Here is a 16,061-nt window from a genome sequence, read left to right as displayed (position 1 = left end):
CCGGCGGCCTATCTGGGGGGTTTTGGAGCATATTTCGGCGGAGCGATTGGGGAGGAGGGGGCTTGTTGCCGGATTCTTCAGCTGGGCCGGAGATCCGCTGCTGGGGGTCCCTGGGCCGAGTTGTGAGCACGGCCTGCTGAAGGGAGATCCAGCCGAATGCGCAACGGGGACGGCCGGGGCTCTCCGGCTAGGGCGCGCGGCTGGCTGGCTGGCGAGGGAGCAGGTGGGGAGGAGGCGGGGGTCCTCACTCTCTTAGGAAACACACCCGCGCGCCCGATTGCCACGAAGTCCGAAGGGTGCGTGTGTGGAATTAAAAAGCAAAAACGAGATACGGGCAGGGCAGGCAAAGAGTTTTCCGCAAGAGGATGGAGGGCAGGTTGAAGAGAAAATCACTCAGGATGAGACAGTCAAATCAGCCATGATAAAATGGGCTCAGGATATTGGGTATAACATCATGTTTGAGGACTGGGAAAGGTTATGGACCACCGGAATGAAATTCACGGCATGTAATGCCTTGAAGGAAAATATTATGAAAATGATTTATAGGTGGTACATGACCCCAGTCAAGCTTGCAAAAATATATCACCTGTCTGATAATAAATGTTGGAAATGTAAGGAGGCTGAAGGGAAATTCTTTCACCTCTGGTGGACTTGTCCAAAAGTGAAGGCCTTCTGGGAAATGATCTATAATGAGTTAAAAAAGGTATTTAAGTATACCTTTCCCAAGAAACCAGAGGCCTTCCTCTTGGGCATTGTTGGCCAGAAAGTGTTAAAGAAGGATAGAACTTTCTTTATGTATGCAACTACAGCAGCAAGAATACTTATCGCAAAATATTGGAAGACACAAGATTTGCCCACACTGGAAGAGTGGCAGACGCAATTGATGGACTACATGGAACTGGCTGAAATGACTGGCAGAATCCGAGATTTGGGAGAAGAAACAACGGAAGAGGACTGGAAAAAATTTAAGGACTATTTCCAAAAGCAATATAAGTTGTATGAATGTTAAAAATTTACACGATTCGGAAACTATAGCTTCAGCAATTAGATTTGGGAAACAGGAAATTATATTTTAAGTAAGAAAAGGTCAAAATCTAAGGTAATACTATGTTTAATTTAAGATATAAGTAACTGATGAAAAGTATGTTAAATTTAGAGGTATAGTATTTGAAAAGTACAAAATAAGGTACGAAACAAGGTAATAATTTGCTGATATCTTTATTATAAAGAATGCAGGGTAAGGGAGATGCGAGGAAGTCCAGTTAGTTATATAAAAAATGTGTTGAATGGTTGGTTTTCTTTTCTTCTTGTTCTTTTTTTCTTTTTCTTGTTCTTTTACTTTTTTCTTCAGTGTATGTTTCTAACTTTGTATTTGAAAACTTAATAAAATATTTATATATAAAAAAAGGGGAAATCCTTTCGCTTTTCTGGGGTGCAGGGAAGTCTCAGAGCCGGAGGTTGGGGAAGGGACCCCCTTTGCTCTGCCCTCTTCTCCCGTCTTAGATTCGCAGGGGGGTCCCCGCCCGAGCTTGCCTGGCCACCGGGCCACACAAGGGCCGCGCTCTACGCGGCGCACCTTGCTAGCCGCGCAGCTGTCCTCCGCGGCTGCGGAGCGGCCCTGCGCCGGTGCCCAGCCCCTCTGGGCGCCCGCTGCGCTGCCAATGACAAGCGGGCGACGTCGCGGGCAGGGAAGGCGTCGCTTTCTTTCCCGATCCTTCATCCTCCCAGTCTTCCAGCCCTTTTTTGGGTTGGAAGCTCGTCTCGTTCGCCCTTCTCCTTTCTTCACCCTGCGTGCAATTTTCCTCCCTCGTCTCCCTCCCCATTTCTCCTTCCTTCCTTCCTGACTGACGGGCTCGGGCTTCGGCTCGGGCTCGGGCAGCCACAGCGTCGGCGGTGTTGGCGATCGGCGGCGCGGGGGGATGGCCCTCCCGGGGGAGCCGGCGCTGCTCAATGGGGTTGCCAAGGAGACAGGCCGGCCGCCCCCCTCCCCCGGCCCGGCGCCCCCCGCCGCGCCGGTGCCCGTTATCGAGCTGGTGCGCGCCGGGCGCCCTATAAAAGCCGCGGACGCGCCAAGCTCCCTCTCCCGCCGCACAGGAGCGATGCCTCTCTCTGGCTCTCCCTCCGCGCAGGCTGAGGGAGGGAGGGAGTGGCGCGTGTGACCCGTCTCTGCTGGGAGACCAAACCCAGCGAGGCAGAGTCGCGCGGAGGCGCCCAGGCAGCGCTGCCGGCTGCGAGGAGGAGCGCCAGGCAGCAGCAGGAGGCGCGGCCTCTCCTCGCCGCCGCCGCCCCGCCTCTCGCCGCCGACTCGCCCGCCTCCCTCCAGGCAACATCTCGCGGCACACTAGGCAACGTCTGGCGGCACACTAGTGTGCCGCGGAACACCGGTTGGGAAACACTGGTATAGAGTTGTTCTGCCTGATGGCTCTTGTGTTGGCCAAGAGCGAAGCAAGCTGTCTTCTCAGCTAGCTGAATTCACTCCACTGGCCCAAGGCTAGCAGCTGTGATCTGCCTTCTGTTATCGGGGTGACTCTCCAGAGATCAGTGCATGGCAGTTTCTGAGCATGTGGGTGGATGGGTGGAGCTTGCATCATTAGGACCCCCTGCTTTCTGAAGTCCTCCCCCCTCCATTCTGCAGTTAGGATTAGGAAAAATGGGAGGTGTTTTCCATCCCTCATTAGCTTAACTGCAGCATGGACAATTTTCATTGACATCATAGCAGGGGAGGAGATGGTCCATTGTCTTCTCCCTGCATGCTGCGCTCCCAATAAAAATCCCCTCATGTCTCTAATTAAATAAGGAAAATCTGACAGAGTGGTAGCAACGCGTTTGTGACCTAATTTACTGTGAATCCTGCGGTTGTGTGATTGTAGAAAGTTACAATATTGCACAGAAATTGTTACTTGAGTTGGTTCTCTCCTTCTTGCTTTTTCAAGACGAACTCTTGAATTTGCCATATTGAAAGGTTAGAATCCTACTGCAATATTAGCTAGTACAGAGTTGGGGGACCTTTTCCAGCCTTATGTTCTTCTGGGAAATCTTCTGGGGGCCACATGCCAGTGGTTGGAGGGGGCAGAGGCAAAAGTGGTCGGAGCAACAAATGTAGATGTTACATTTGTACAGCAGCCAATTTCCACACACTGCTCTGTATTCTTAATCCTTTCAAGCAAAATGCATTATCAGAGTCCAAGGAGATATTCGAGCTAGGCAAAGACACTCAAGGGAAGGTGCAAGGTGGGGCAGATCAAACAGAAATACATTTTCCAGGAGGGGAAAATATCTAGCTTCTGGCATTTCCAACGATAGATGTGGGAAAGCCTTACCAAGTATGCCTTGATTTCTGACAAAAAGCCTATATTGATGGGTACTTAAGATGAGCCTTGCCGTATCAGATCAAAGGTCTTGATCCAGTCCAGCACCCTCTTTCCCATGATGGCCAGATCCTTCTGCCTCTGATCTCAGAGATAGCATATAGCCATTGATACAATCAATCTGTCTAGTTCCCTTTAAAAGCCACCTCAGCTGGTGGGCCATCACCATTAGCTTGTGTGAAGCACTACCTCTTGTTTGTACTCAGTGGTAGTGCACCTGGTTTGTATGCAGAAGGTCCAAGTTCAATCCCTGGCATCTCCAGGGAGGCTGGAAGAGAAACCTACCAGAAACCCTGGGGAGCTCAATGTAGAGAATACTGAGTTGAATGGGCCAATTGTCTCATTTAGCATAAGGCAGCTCTCTATGTTCCTCTTTATGGAGGAATCAGCTTCCTCCAGGGACCCCACACTGTAGTGTGAGATAGGGGGAAACACTTCTCTCCAACCACTTTCTTCAAACTTCATCCTGGACTGGTTGGACGCAGAGGAATGATGGGAGTAACCAGCTGGGGAACCCCAAGAGAAGAAGGCTCAGAACCAGGGGATTGGTGGTGGGACGATGATGAGTGGCCAAAGAGAGAAGACTGGGAAGAGGAGGTGTTGGAAGCTGAAGAGGTAACAGGGTTTAGTGAGCGGGGGGAGTCTGTAGCAGAGAGAAGTACAGAATCAGAAGCAGGAGAGGAGGCAGGCCAAGAGGCAGAGATGAGTCCGGCTGGTGAAGAGGCACGGGTGTCTCCCCCTCCTGCTGCAAGGAGCTCCTCTTCTCCCTGGCTTCCCAGAACCAGGAGAGGCATTAAGAGGGCGGAGGAAAAGTTAGCTTCACAGTCTCAGATTACTTGGGAGAAACACTGGAGAGGTGGGGACTCAGACAGCTATGGGGAGGCAGGGACCTTCAGTCTCATCAAATGCTTCATGGGAGCAAGACCTGCTGAAGATGAGTTTCTGTGTTCATTAGGCCTGACACTCTTGTGCAGATCCTGTTTTTGCTATTAAAGAGTTAACCCTAACTTGCTCGGTGAGATTTACTGCTGACTTGCTCTTGTCACCATACATAATTTCATGTACCGTTTTTCTAAACGAAATTTCTCCAACGCTGTAATCTCTCTTTGTACAGGAGTCCCCTGATCATTTTCCAGGAGTCCCCTGGTCGTTTTGCCCTTTTCTACATGTTGTTCAGCTCTCCAGCATTTTTCTTGATGTGCGGTGGCTAGAAATGTCCCCCGGTATTCCATGAGCACCATAGATTTCTATAAAGGCGGTTTCGTTTTCCACCCCTTTCCCAATGATCCTTAACGTGGAATTAGCAACTTGATTGATCCTTCTATGGCTGACTGCTCCTGCTTCCCAGGCTAGGAAGGATTTCCCTTTGCTTCCCCTGTCCCGGCTGGAGACCTGTGCACAGACCTCAGTTCTGTCCGCTGAAGGCAGAGAAGGAGAAATGAAAAATGTGTGCTGATCCAATGCCAGTTGCGCTGTGCCACAGCTATGTAATTGGCAGCTGTTCTGTTTTGTGTCTCAGCATTCCTTGCCCGTGGGTGCATATTTGCAATGTGTAACGTGAATGAGTCTGCTCTGAACAATCAGACAAAACATCGGGGGTGAATCTATTAGTAATCGGCAGCCTTGGAACGTGTGGGATGTTGAGAAGCACAAAGTGCAGTTCAGTGAATTAAATGTACTTGTCAAACGGCGTTGCCCTTCCGTATCAGGGTGGTTTGTTTGCTTGTAAAAACTGTTAAGCAAATCTAAAGCTGCGAGTCGTTTATTTTGTCTTGCTTATTTGGTATATTTATAACCATACATTCATCCATCATGGAACTCAAGGCAGTGGGCAGACCTGGTTCTGCTTAGCTTCCACAGGGTGCAATGGCAACATGTGCTCTCCAGTCCCGTGATTGACGCTAAACCTACTCATAGGGCTGTTTGGATACACTAGCCTTCCTGAACTGGCGCCCTCTTGGTGTCGTTGGACTACAGCTCCCAGCAGCCTCAGCCAGCAGGGCCCATGATCAAGGAAGGTGGGGGTTGTAGTCTGAAACATCTGAAGGATATGAGATGGGGAAAGCTGGGCTAAAGGTCTTATCAAAGGACAATATCCCAATCTAGTTAGAACACAACTACAGCTGAAATAGTGCATCTGTGGGCGGAAGCTGACTGGTCCCTCTGTGGCAACCTGAATTGGGAACATTTGGAGCAATCTGTGCATCACCCAATCAACTTCTCTCCATTCCGAACCATATTCCATTAGAAATTAACATTATCAATAATTAGAATGCCTGTTTTTGCTCAGAATGTTAATCCTAGCATTTGCTTATTCACCATACCGTGTCAAGCTGTTATATATAATTACCCATCCAGTTTCTGTCTCATAAATATGAGCCAGAAAAAACAAATTGAAAAGGGGGGAAAAGATGTCTGTACCAAGCGAGAAGATTTTTGTGTTATTAGGGACGTAATAAGAAGCTCACTTTAAACCATCCCAGAATTGCATACTCTGAGCAGCTCTCCAAATAGAGATGTAAGGAAGCAGCAATTTCTCTCCCAACTGTGGTTCATGGCCTAGATCCAAAAGTGACTAAACCTCCATGGGCCACATGTGTTTGCCCGCCTGTCAATCACCTGATGTCATATGACATCCGATGTGGACCCAATTCCTTCCGAAAGCAGTGTGGCTGGCATTCCTCATTTAAACAGGGTCTGGCAGCACATGGCTTAGAGTGTGCTCTCAGTTGATCCTTTTCAGCCACGGCTTGTGTGTGGTACTCTTTAAAATTGGCAGTGAAGGCAAGTTGCACTACATTCAGTAGGCATTGGTTCCATTCATGAGATTATCCAATTTCTAAATCTCCTGTCCTCCCAGTTGGTATGTTTACCTTTTTACTTTACTTTGTATATATGTGTGTTTAGTTGGCATCTGTCACAAGAGACAGTGGAAGAGTGCTTTATTTTATGCATTTCTATGCCACTTAATCATTAGCATTTGTGAGTGATGTACATAAAAATAAACCACACACAGAACAATAAAAAGGTACCATAAAACTGCCTTAGAATGCCTGTTGGAATGAATGCACCTGAATGCTATCAAAGGTCATTGTGCTTTTTTAAGTCCAGGTATACAACGGAGTGTTTGCAGTAATAGTCATACTCTTTTCATGCTTTTCGGTTTTATACATTTCAATAATTTTACAATAATTCTAACATTTCAAAACTTATTTTTTATATTTTCTGCATATTCCAAGTGAATTTAATTTACTCATTTATTTATCTACTTTAAATATATATAAATATATACTCTTATAAGACTTCCGGTTACTACTATAATCCTGCCAATATTCTTATCTGTTTACAGTTTATTTGTAAATATCCAATAAACCATTTCCATTATTTTATTAAATGTTTGTTATCTTGATTTCTTATTTTTCCGGTAAGTTTTGCCATTTCTGCATTTTCCATAAGTTTTTGTATCCATTCTTCTTTCGCTGGGACGTCTTCTTCTTTCCATTTTGGGGCAAGTAACGTTCTTGTCACTGAAGTCGCATAAATGTCTGGGTAGTTTTGTCCCTATAATTCCCAAAAGGAGAGTCAGACTCAGAGTAGGTCAATTAATTTCAATGGGTCTACTCATGGTAGAATTTAGATACAACCATAGGGTTGGGAAACCTTTTTCATTCCAAGGGCCAGATTTCCTTGTTGATATACTCCCAGGGGCCATATGCTGATGACTAGTGTGCCCAGATGGAACATCCAGAAGGCTGAAGGTGTAATAGTTGGAGCAATGGATGTGACTCTTATTTTATCTCAGTATGTTACAGTCCAGCCACACAAAAGTCAGAGGCATCCACCCACACTCCCCACATGCACATCTCTCCATCATGGCGAGCAAGAGACATCATCAAGGGCCAAGGTTGCATTCCAGCCAAACAGTCAGGAAGGTTATGATGCAGAGGCAGTATGAAGCGTGACTGGGGAAGAGTCTCGTGGGCTGGTTAGGCCCACAGTGTTTCTCAAAGCCGAGTCCCCGGCTACTGTTGGACAACAACTCCCATCATCCCTGACCACTGGTCCTGATAGTTAGGGATGAAGGGAGTTGTAGTCCAACAACAGCTGGGGACACAAGTTTAAGAAACACTGGTAGAGAGTCCAAGAGGTTCCTCAGCTCCGGTCTACAGGAACTCACCTTGTCCTTATTCTTCTCGACATATTCAAAGAACTTGAAAAGGCTAGCTGCGAAAACCTGTGCAAGTTTTACAGTTGTAGGAGCCGTGTTGACTTTCTGTAGCAAGACTTGTTGCATCATCACTTAGGCTTCGTCTGCACAATACATTTCAGTAATGTGTTTAATGAACTTTATAAAGAGTCATGGCTTGCCGCCAAAGAATCTTGGGAACTGTAAGGGCCAGGACAGTTGCTAGGAGCCCCTATTCCCTTCACAGTGGCACATCCTGCTGAGATAAGCCTGGTTTTTAAGTTTTTGGAAGAATCTGCCCATACATTTCCATATGTTTTGGGTGGCTTGTTTACAAGGACTTCTGCTGGTGACTTCTGATAGCATTCTCCTTTTTTGGAATGTTTTGGGAACAGTTACCAAGACTGAGTGCCACCTACGCTCGCATTGGCGTGGGCAGCGACACCGAATCACAATTTTGCCCTTTCTCTTGGTTTTTTTGGAAATGTGTTTGCCTTGAATTTCAAAGAGCACAATTGTGTTGTTTCCAAGGCTGTCTTGCCATCCACAAAAAAAGGAGGGGGCGCTGTTCAGATAAACAAGAAACCTAGATGCATTTGATAAGACTTGAATCCTTACTACAAATACTAATGAGGGAGTAGGGTGAAGGTAAAGGGACCCCTGACCGTTAGGTCCAATCACAAACGACTCTGGGGTTGCGGCGCTCATCTCGCTTTACTGGCCAAGGGAGCCAGCGTACAGCTTCCAGGTCATGTGGCCAGCATGACTAAGCTGCTTCTGGTGAACCAGAGCAGTGCACGGAAACGCCGTTTACCTTCCCGCCGGAAGGTATCTACTTGCACTTTGATGTGCTTTCCAACTGCTAGGTTGGCAGGAGCTGGGACAGAGCAATGGGAGCTCACCCCGTTGTGGGGATTCAAACCATTGACCTTCCGATCGGCAAGCCCTAGGCTCTGTGGTTTAGACCACTGCTCCACCCATGTCCTTTAATGAGGGAGTACATTACTACAGATACTAATAATCTGAGATGGAGCTACAGTTTCCATTTTCCTCACAGAGCTACCATCATCAGAGTTCCCTGGGAGACAGAGCTGACTTCTGGCTGAGTGGATTGATTTCTGGCTGAGTGGATAGAGCTGGGATGTTTCTGTGGCCTAGGACCTCCTGACGATAGCAAAGGACCCTGTCTGTGGTAGCGGGGTTGTCCCCAAAGGGGTTTGCCCCTTTGGGGAGTCATGGGGCAGGGAGCCCCCACTGTCAGAATCTAGAATTGTAGGCCAGTCACTTTGGGAGACAGGCCTGTGACTCTCCCCCAGGTGAGAGCCCGGTTGAAGAGATGCTTGGTTTGTTGGGGATTCATCCTGAATGAGGCAGGGGAAGACAGTACATATTTTGCGTATTACCTGCTCCATAATCAGTCTCTGGCTTGTGATGCCATTGGTCATGGTATCCTCCTGGACTGGCTCCAGGGAATGGGAATTGGGGTATTTACAGTGCTTCCAATCCTACCTTCAAGATGTAGTCCAGAGAATAGCACTGAAACAGCGCCTTTTGGCCTCTTGATGGGGTGCTGCTGCAAGGCACTATCTTTATCACCAGTGATACTTAACATCTATAGGAAGCCTCTGGGAGTGGTCATTAGGGGTTTTGGAGCAAGCTGCCACCCGCATGCTGAAGATGTTCTTCTCCATAATGTCTGAACCAGGAGAGGCCATGCAGTCCCTGGTCCATTGTTTGGACCCAGTGGTGAGATAGATGAGGAAAAACAAGCTGTGCTTGAATCCTGGCAAGATAGAGGCACTTTGAGCAAGCAGCTCCCATGTCTGAGATATTGGCCCCTGGGTGAGATCATGTTCCCCCTGAAGGAGCAAGTTTGCAGTCCTGGGTGTGGTTCTGTATCCAGCTCTGTCTCCCCCATCCCACTAGGTTCCTCCCCAGGGTCGTCCAGCTCTAATTCCATGAGCTCTTCTCATTCCTCCTCAGGATGTGACCATCCCTTCCATGACATCTCCGTGGGGCTCATGACAGACCTGGCTCCCTTGGCGCATTAGGTTCATGCAGAAATGCATGCTCAGAGCTACAGCATATCCACTTTTATTAAACACACAGAATGGCTCCAGGGTTAGGCACAGAGGTGAAGAATAAAGATTTGTCTGTAGTACAAGAAGCTGTGTCATCATGGGGTGAAAGAGAGTTTAGCCTTCGGCTCTTGTGTGTGTGTGTGTGTGTGTGTGTGTGTGTGTGTGTTTTCTTTTTCTTTTGGTAATGTTTGCTCCTGTCTTGGCAACAGAAGCAAGGGGCTCTTCTTTGCTATCTGCAGGGGTATCTTCTCATTTTTTTGTGAGTTCCAACCCAGTCATTCATAGGAACAAAGGAAGCTGCCATATTTATATATACAGTGGTACCTCTGGTTATGAACTTAATTCGTTCCGGAGGTCCATTCTTAACCTGAAACTGTTCTTAACCTGAAGCATCACTTTAGTTAATGGGGCCTCCTGCTGCTGCCGCGTCGCCGGAGCACGATTTCAGTTCTCATCCTGAAGCAAAGTTCTTAACCTGAGGTACTATTTCTGGGTTAGCGGAGTCTGTAACCTGAAGCGTCTGTAACCCGAGGTACCACTGTATATGAATTTATAAGAGTACAAAATACAGAACTGAAGAATAAAAGAAAAAAGTGAAAGAAAAGGAAGGAAAAAGGAAAAAGGTGAAATGAGAGGGATTTGTCGTGATGAATAAAACTTGTGTTGTGTGTACACACACACACACACACACACACACACACACACACACACGAGCACTTTGGTAGCCATTATGGCAGAAAGGTGGCCTGTAAATATATTAAAGAAATAAATAATCTGTAGCATTTTAGGCTCCCCACCACCTGCCCTGCTCTCTTAGCCAGTGTTGTTGATGATGAATGACAAAATAAGGAGAGCAAAGTATGCCAGGGTTTTCTTTTAAAAAAATAGGCATGTAACATTTCAAATTTAGGGCAATGGAGTTTCTGAACGAGTGTGCTGAGCAAACTAGCTCTCCAGAGATTCCTGATATTGCAGTTAGCAGGATAATGACTTGTACTTCTTTCTTTTTTGGGAATGCCTGGTGATAAATATAGATTTAAGAAGGCACTTGCTCTACCAACAAACAGCAAAAAAAGATTTACTGGGAGTAGACTGATCAGTGTGTTTGGGTCAGAATTTAATAGAATGCCTTCTAAAAGAATAACACCCTAAACCTCAACAACCCCAAACCTCAACCACAACTGTTCCATCTTCCATCTTAGGTGCTGGCTAAAAACTGCATCCATGGTCAAAGCCAAGTTGTGACCAGTGGGAGTCAGAACCAAAGCTCCAACACCTGAACGCTGGAGATCTTATTCACACACACTTCTGAGATTCTATCATATCAATTTCTACATCAGTATGAGGGCAACAGACTTGCTGCTGCTTCTTTTAGGTGAAAGCCGAGGTTGTCACACAACACTTTTAGCGAAACTGTGGCTTAGTGCAAACACACAGGTTCCTGAGAGGGGACCACAGCTGCTGAGCTCCTCTCTTGGCCTTCCTGCTTTGCTGCTGTGAACCAAACCATGGTTTGACTTAGCATGTTGTCTGATCTTGTGTTCATGCTGTGCCTCACTTCAGGCAAACAGCAAGCTGTAACCCAGACCGTTCTTTGAGACGAAGCCAAGTTTCACACACAGCTTTCACCTTTGTTAATAGGGCAAGGATAGGAAAGGCTCTTAAAGCTTTTGGTGGCATCAGTTTGGGTCAATAAAAAGTGTCGTGTCTATAGATAGCCTGTTTTTAAGAGGCCATCCCTCTTGTCATGAGGACTATTGGGGGAAGTATTTAATAGAAGCTACCAAGTGCTGTCCGTGGTCAAGTGATTGTTCACAAGGGACATGCTGTAATAAGAACATCAGAAAAGGCCTGCTGGATCAGGCCAGTGGCCCATCTGAATCCATCATCCTAGCCAGCCAACTGTTACGATAATGAAGCAATGCTGCTGCAAAGTCCTAGCTTGAAATGTAAACATGATGGGAATGTTGGGATTGCTGTGGGAACAGAGGGGCAGTCATTTCTCAGTGTGCAGCACCGGAATTACCTCAGAGTGTAATATGAGCTGTACAGGAAGTACAGGAGGAGTTAGTGAGTCGACTGCTGGAATTTGAAGAGTGCAGTCATGTTTTCTGTAATGCTGCAAAGACAGAAATAAAAGCATGTAAATACGTTTCTGTCTATCTCTTTCCCCTGCCTGGGGAGGCAGGAAAGAGGGGTGTGTTCTTCTCACGTTTGAGAAGAATCGCGATCGAGACCTTGCCTGCGTCTGCTGGGGAATGTAGCCAGGGAGGTCAACAGGGAACTCAAGCCGGGTGCCTGGGACTGCTGCCAGCTTCTCATGAGAAGGGCTTGATTCCCGACACCAACCAGATGCCCATGGGAAGCCCCAAATAAGAAACTGAGCACAACAGCCCTCTCCGCACTTGGGATTTCAAGCAACTGGCATTCAGAAGTAGATTGCCTCCAACAATGGAAGTAGAACAGTCATTGTGGCTTGCAAGCCACCATTAGCTTCTCACTAATTTGTTTAATCCTCTTTTAACGTCCAAGTGGATGTCCATCAGTCTCTCTTGTGGGAGCAAATTCCATACTTCAGCTCTGTGCCACTGTGTGAAGAGCTCCTTCCTTTGGTTTGTCCTAAATCTTCCAGCATACAGCTTCATTGTATGGCCCCGAGTACAGTATTATGAAGGGGTAGGGGGAGAAAATGCAATTTGCACCCTTCCTGTAACATGCTGGGCATCTAAAGAAGATTAGCTTAATGTCAAAGCATAGGGCAAATATTGGTGAAATCCCTGCTTTCTTAAGATATGGTGGTATGTGAATCTTCTTTGAAAAGCTCTTTCCAGGGATATTGTTGCCTTCCGAGCTTTTACATGTCACGGCGGCGGCGGCTGGTTGGCGGCTGACCTGCAGTCTCTTGAAAGCTATACTTATTACAAATCCCATCATCTATTTTAAATAAGTTGGAAGATGGAGTAGCTATAGGGGATTAACTGAAAGTAATGTGTGTGTATTATAGGCTCCCTAAGCAACTAATAATTTAAGTGCATTTCCATTGATCTAACATGTTTTCCTTGAGAAAACTAAGCATGGGAAATAAATTGCAGTTCGCTGTCAATTTGGTAATGTGTTAAGCATGCCAAGCACTCTGAAATGCAATTTCTAGAAGTTCCAGTCTGTGTACATCAGGTGTGGCCTTCCAGATGTTGTTGCACGATGTCCTCCATCAGCCCCAGCAAGCATGGCCAATGGCCAGGGATGGTGCGAGTTGTAGTTCAGCTATATCTGGAGGGCCAAAGGTTCCCCACACCTGGTGTACATCTGTGGAGGAATAGCTCTGGCTATAGCCTTGTATAAAGTACAGGAAGTTTATACCTTTTTAGTAAGCAACTTTGCCACTCGATTAAGGTAGAGGTAAAGGACCCCTGACAATTAAGTCCAGTCACGGATGACTCTGGGGTTGTGGCCCTCATCTCGCTATACTGGTCGAGGGAGCCGGCGTTTGTCCACAGACAGTTTTCCAGGTCATGTGGCCCGCATGACTAAGCCACTTCTGGCACAATGGAACACCGAAACCAGAGCAGCATATGGAAACACCGTTTACCTTCCCACCAGAGCGGTTCCTTTTTATCTACTTGCACTGGTGTGCTTTCAAACTGCTAGGTTGGCAGGAGCTGGGACAGAGCAATAGGAGCTCACCCCATCGCGGGGACTCGAACCGCCAACCTTCTGATCAGCAAGCCCAAGAGGCTCAGTGGTTTAGACCACAGCACCACCCGTGTCCTGTGCCACTTGATTAGCAAGCTGTAAAGCTATAGCTGTCCAAATGAGGGCAGGTAGCAATAGTTGCAGTCCCCATTGTATTTCTGGGCTCCACCGCTACCCTTTTGGAGAAAGAGATACAGGGGTTTCTTGACTGGACCCCATGGAGGCTGGTTCATTTGGGGCAAATGGGGTACTGCCCTGCCAACTTTTGTCTGCCTCCAACCAGCTGCTAGATGCCTGCTGTCCTACCTACAACCAGTCTGGGGGGTGGAACAGCCTATGCACTTCCTCCATCCTTAGCTTCAGTGTTGCCCTCATCTGGAAGGAGAATGGGGCTAAAACCAGAATTAGTTGGCTCTGCCTGTCATGGGTTTTGGCTCCACCCACTGCCTTATCCCCTACCAGTTGAAATGGGCACCAGCAACCACTGATGGGACCTGCCATGAGGACAGATTGCTGGGCAACTTATCCTTTTGGTCTGATCCAGCAGGCCTTTTGTTATGTTCTTATTCTCCAGTCTGTGGACCTTTGGGGGTTCTAATGAAAAGCAAAGCTGATCCCCAAAGCCTGAAATCTACTTAGCCCTTTCTCTACTAGGCCACTGTCAGGGACCGTGCTGAGGAGGGCTGCACTGAGGAGGAATGGTGGGGGTATCCCCCTCCCGCTGCTCCTGATCAGGATCCTGAATCTTCCCAGGATCAGGAGGACAGTATAGATTTGGAGCAGTGGTTTGCAGAGGAACATATTTCAGAAGGCTGGGAAGTACTTGAAGTACTGGGAAGTACAGCTAGGAGGAGAAGCACTGGGGGGGAGAGAGTTAACAGACTCACTGTCTCTGGAAAGTGTTCATCTGCTCAGCCCAAGGTCAAGAAGAGCAGATAAGGTGGCAACACAGAAAGCCCAGTGGTTACAAGATCAGGTTACGAGACACGGCAGTGACGTGGGTGACCAGGGAGGAAGTGGGTGGAACCCTTAATTGGGAGCACCTTCATTCCCGGGAAAGGGATTCTTTGTTTTCTCACTGTGATCATTAAAGTTTCTAAGTGGTAAGAAGACTCCTTTCCCTTTGTTCTGCTTATCTACTGCCAAAAGGGGGAGGAAGCCAATTCCTTGAAGCCTGACAGCCACACCGGTCTGTCCTTCTCTCATTTCCCATTTCTCTGTCTTGCTGACTAGGTTTTACTGGGACTTGACAATGCTGCTCCTGATGGTTGGCAACCTGATCATCATCCCAGTGGGCATCACCTTCTTCAAGGACGAGAACACCACCCCATGGATTGTTTTCAACGTGGTCTCGGACACCTTCTTCCTCATTGACCTGGTCCTCAATTTCCGCACGGGGATTGTGGTGGAAGACAACACGGAGATCATCCTTGACCCGCAGAGGATTAAGATGAAGTACCTCAAGAGCTGGTTCGTGGTGGATTTTATCTCCTCCATCCCAGTGGACTACATTTTCCTGATCGTGGAGACACGCATCGATTCGGAGGTTTACAAGACAGCCCGAGCCCTGCGGATAGTGCGCTTCACCAAAATCCTTAGCCTCTTGCGGCTACTGAGGCTTTCCAGGCTCATACGCTACATCCATCAGTGGGAGGAGGTGAGCAAGAGCTGGGCTGGCCATCCTGAGAGCAGGAGCCTGGCTTCTCTTGGGAAGGGGAAGGGGAAGGGCCCTGGGACCAGGCGGCTGCACATTTTGAGCTGAAGTGTCTTGAGCAGTGGGTTTTCCTGCTGCCATCTACACTCTAGGCCCAGGGTGGGTAGATTGGGATCAGCCAGCAGACAGCTGGATCATTTGCAATGTGTTGGGAATGGTTTCTCTGACTCCCAGTGGTCTAAAACAAGCAACAAATCTGTTCTTTCTCTCTTCAAAATGCACTGCTAGAATCCCAGGTCTGCAGTAACCCAGATGTAGATTTGTAATTGTATGTGCAGAGAATCCCAGTGGATGGCTCATAGATGCAGCAATTGGTGCAAAACAAAGCAAAACTGAGTTATCCTTTTGCATCTGGTCACATCCCTGGGCCACCATTTTTTATCTGGCCCTACATCCCCTCCCCCCTGCACACATTATTTTGCATTGGGTTCTTGATGATGACCTAGTGAAAAGTCAAAGTGTACCCCACTAGTTTGACATCTGCCTGGTTCTTTTTAAAGTTCCTGTTATTCCCATCTCACTCACCCCTCACCCATTAAGTACGCTAAACTTTATTACGGTACCATGAGCTCAAAGGTTTCATATTCATATTTTCATTTGAGACGTATTTATGTACTTTGATTAGCATATGGAACAACAAAGAGATTAAATAAAACACCATGAATGGATTGACTGTTGAGTGAATGAAACCTTTGTCTCAAAGGAATATAGAAGTGTCAAATATTGTCCCAAAATTTGCCTTCGGCAAATAATACTTGCCTTCGGATAACAAATGCCCCTTCTTTATGTATTTGTTTTATTTCATAAAATTTATACAGTGGTACCTTGGTTCTCAAACTTAATCTGTTCCGGGAGTCCATTCGACTCCCAGAACCATTTGAAAACCAAGGCATGGCTTCCGATTGGCTGCAGGAGCTTCCTGCACTCAAGCAGAAGCCGTGTCGGACGTTCAGCTTCCGAAAAACATTCACAAACCAGAACACTTACTTTGGGTTTGTGGCGTTTGGGAGCCAATATGT

General features: G+C 47.2%; 1 protein-coding gene across 2 annotated transcripts in view; it reads left to right on the top strand.

The window, feature by feature from the left end:
• The window catches only part of HCN4 (hyperpolarization activated cyclic nucleotide gated potassium channel 4), a 127,476-nt gene that overhangs the window by 31,439 nt on the left and 79,976 nt on the right, over positions 1-16,061 (top strand). For both annotated transcript variants that reach the window (XM_028706172.2, XM_028706173.2), the window contains exon 2: positions 14,562-14,985. In XM_028706172.2, coding sequence (XP_028562005.2) covers positions 14,562-14,985 — 424 coding nt within the window. The remainder of the gene's footprint in view (positions 1-14,561; positions 14,986-16,061) is intronic.

Source organism: Podarcis muralis, chromosome 14 (genome assembly GCF_964188315.1).
Source record: "Podarcis muralis chromosome 14, rPodMur119.hap1.1, whole genome shotgun sequence".
Classification (NCBI taxonomy): Eukaryota; Metazoa; Chordata; class Lepidosauria; order Squamata; family Lacertidae; genus Podarcis; species Podarcis muralis.
The sequence above is the reverse complement of the archived record's forward strand: the minus strand, read 5'-3'. Positions and strand labels throughout refer to the sequence as shown.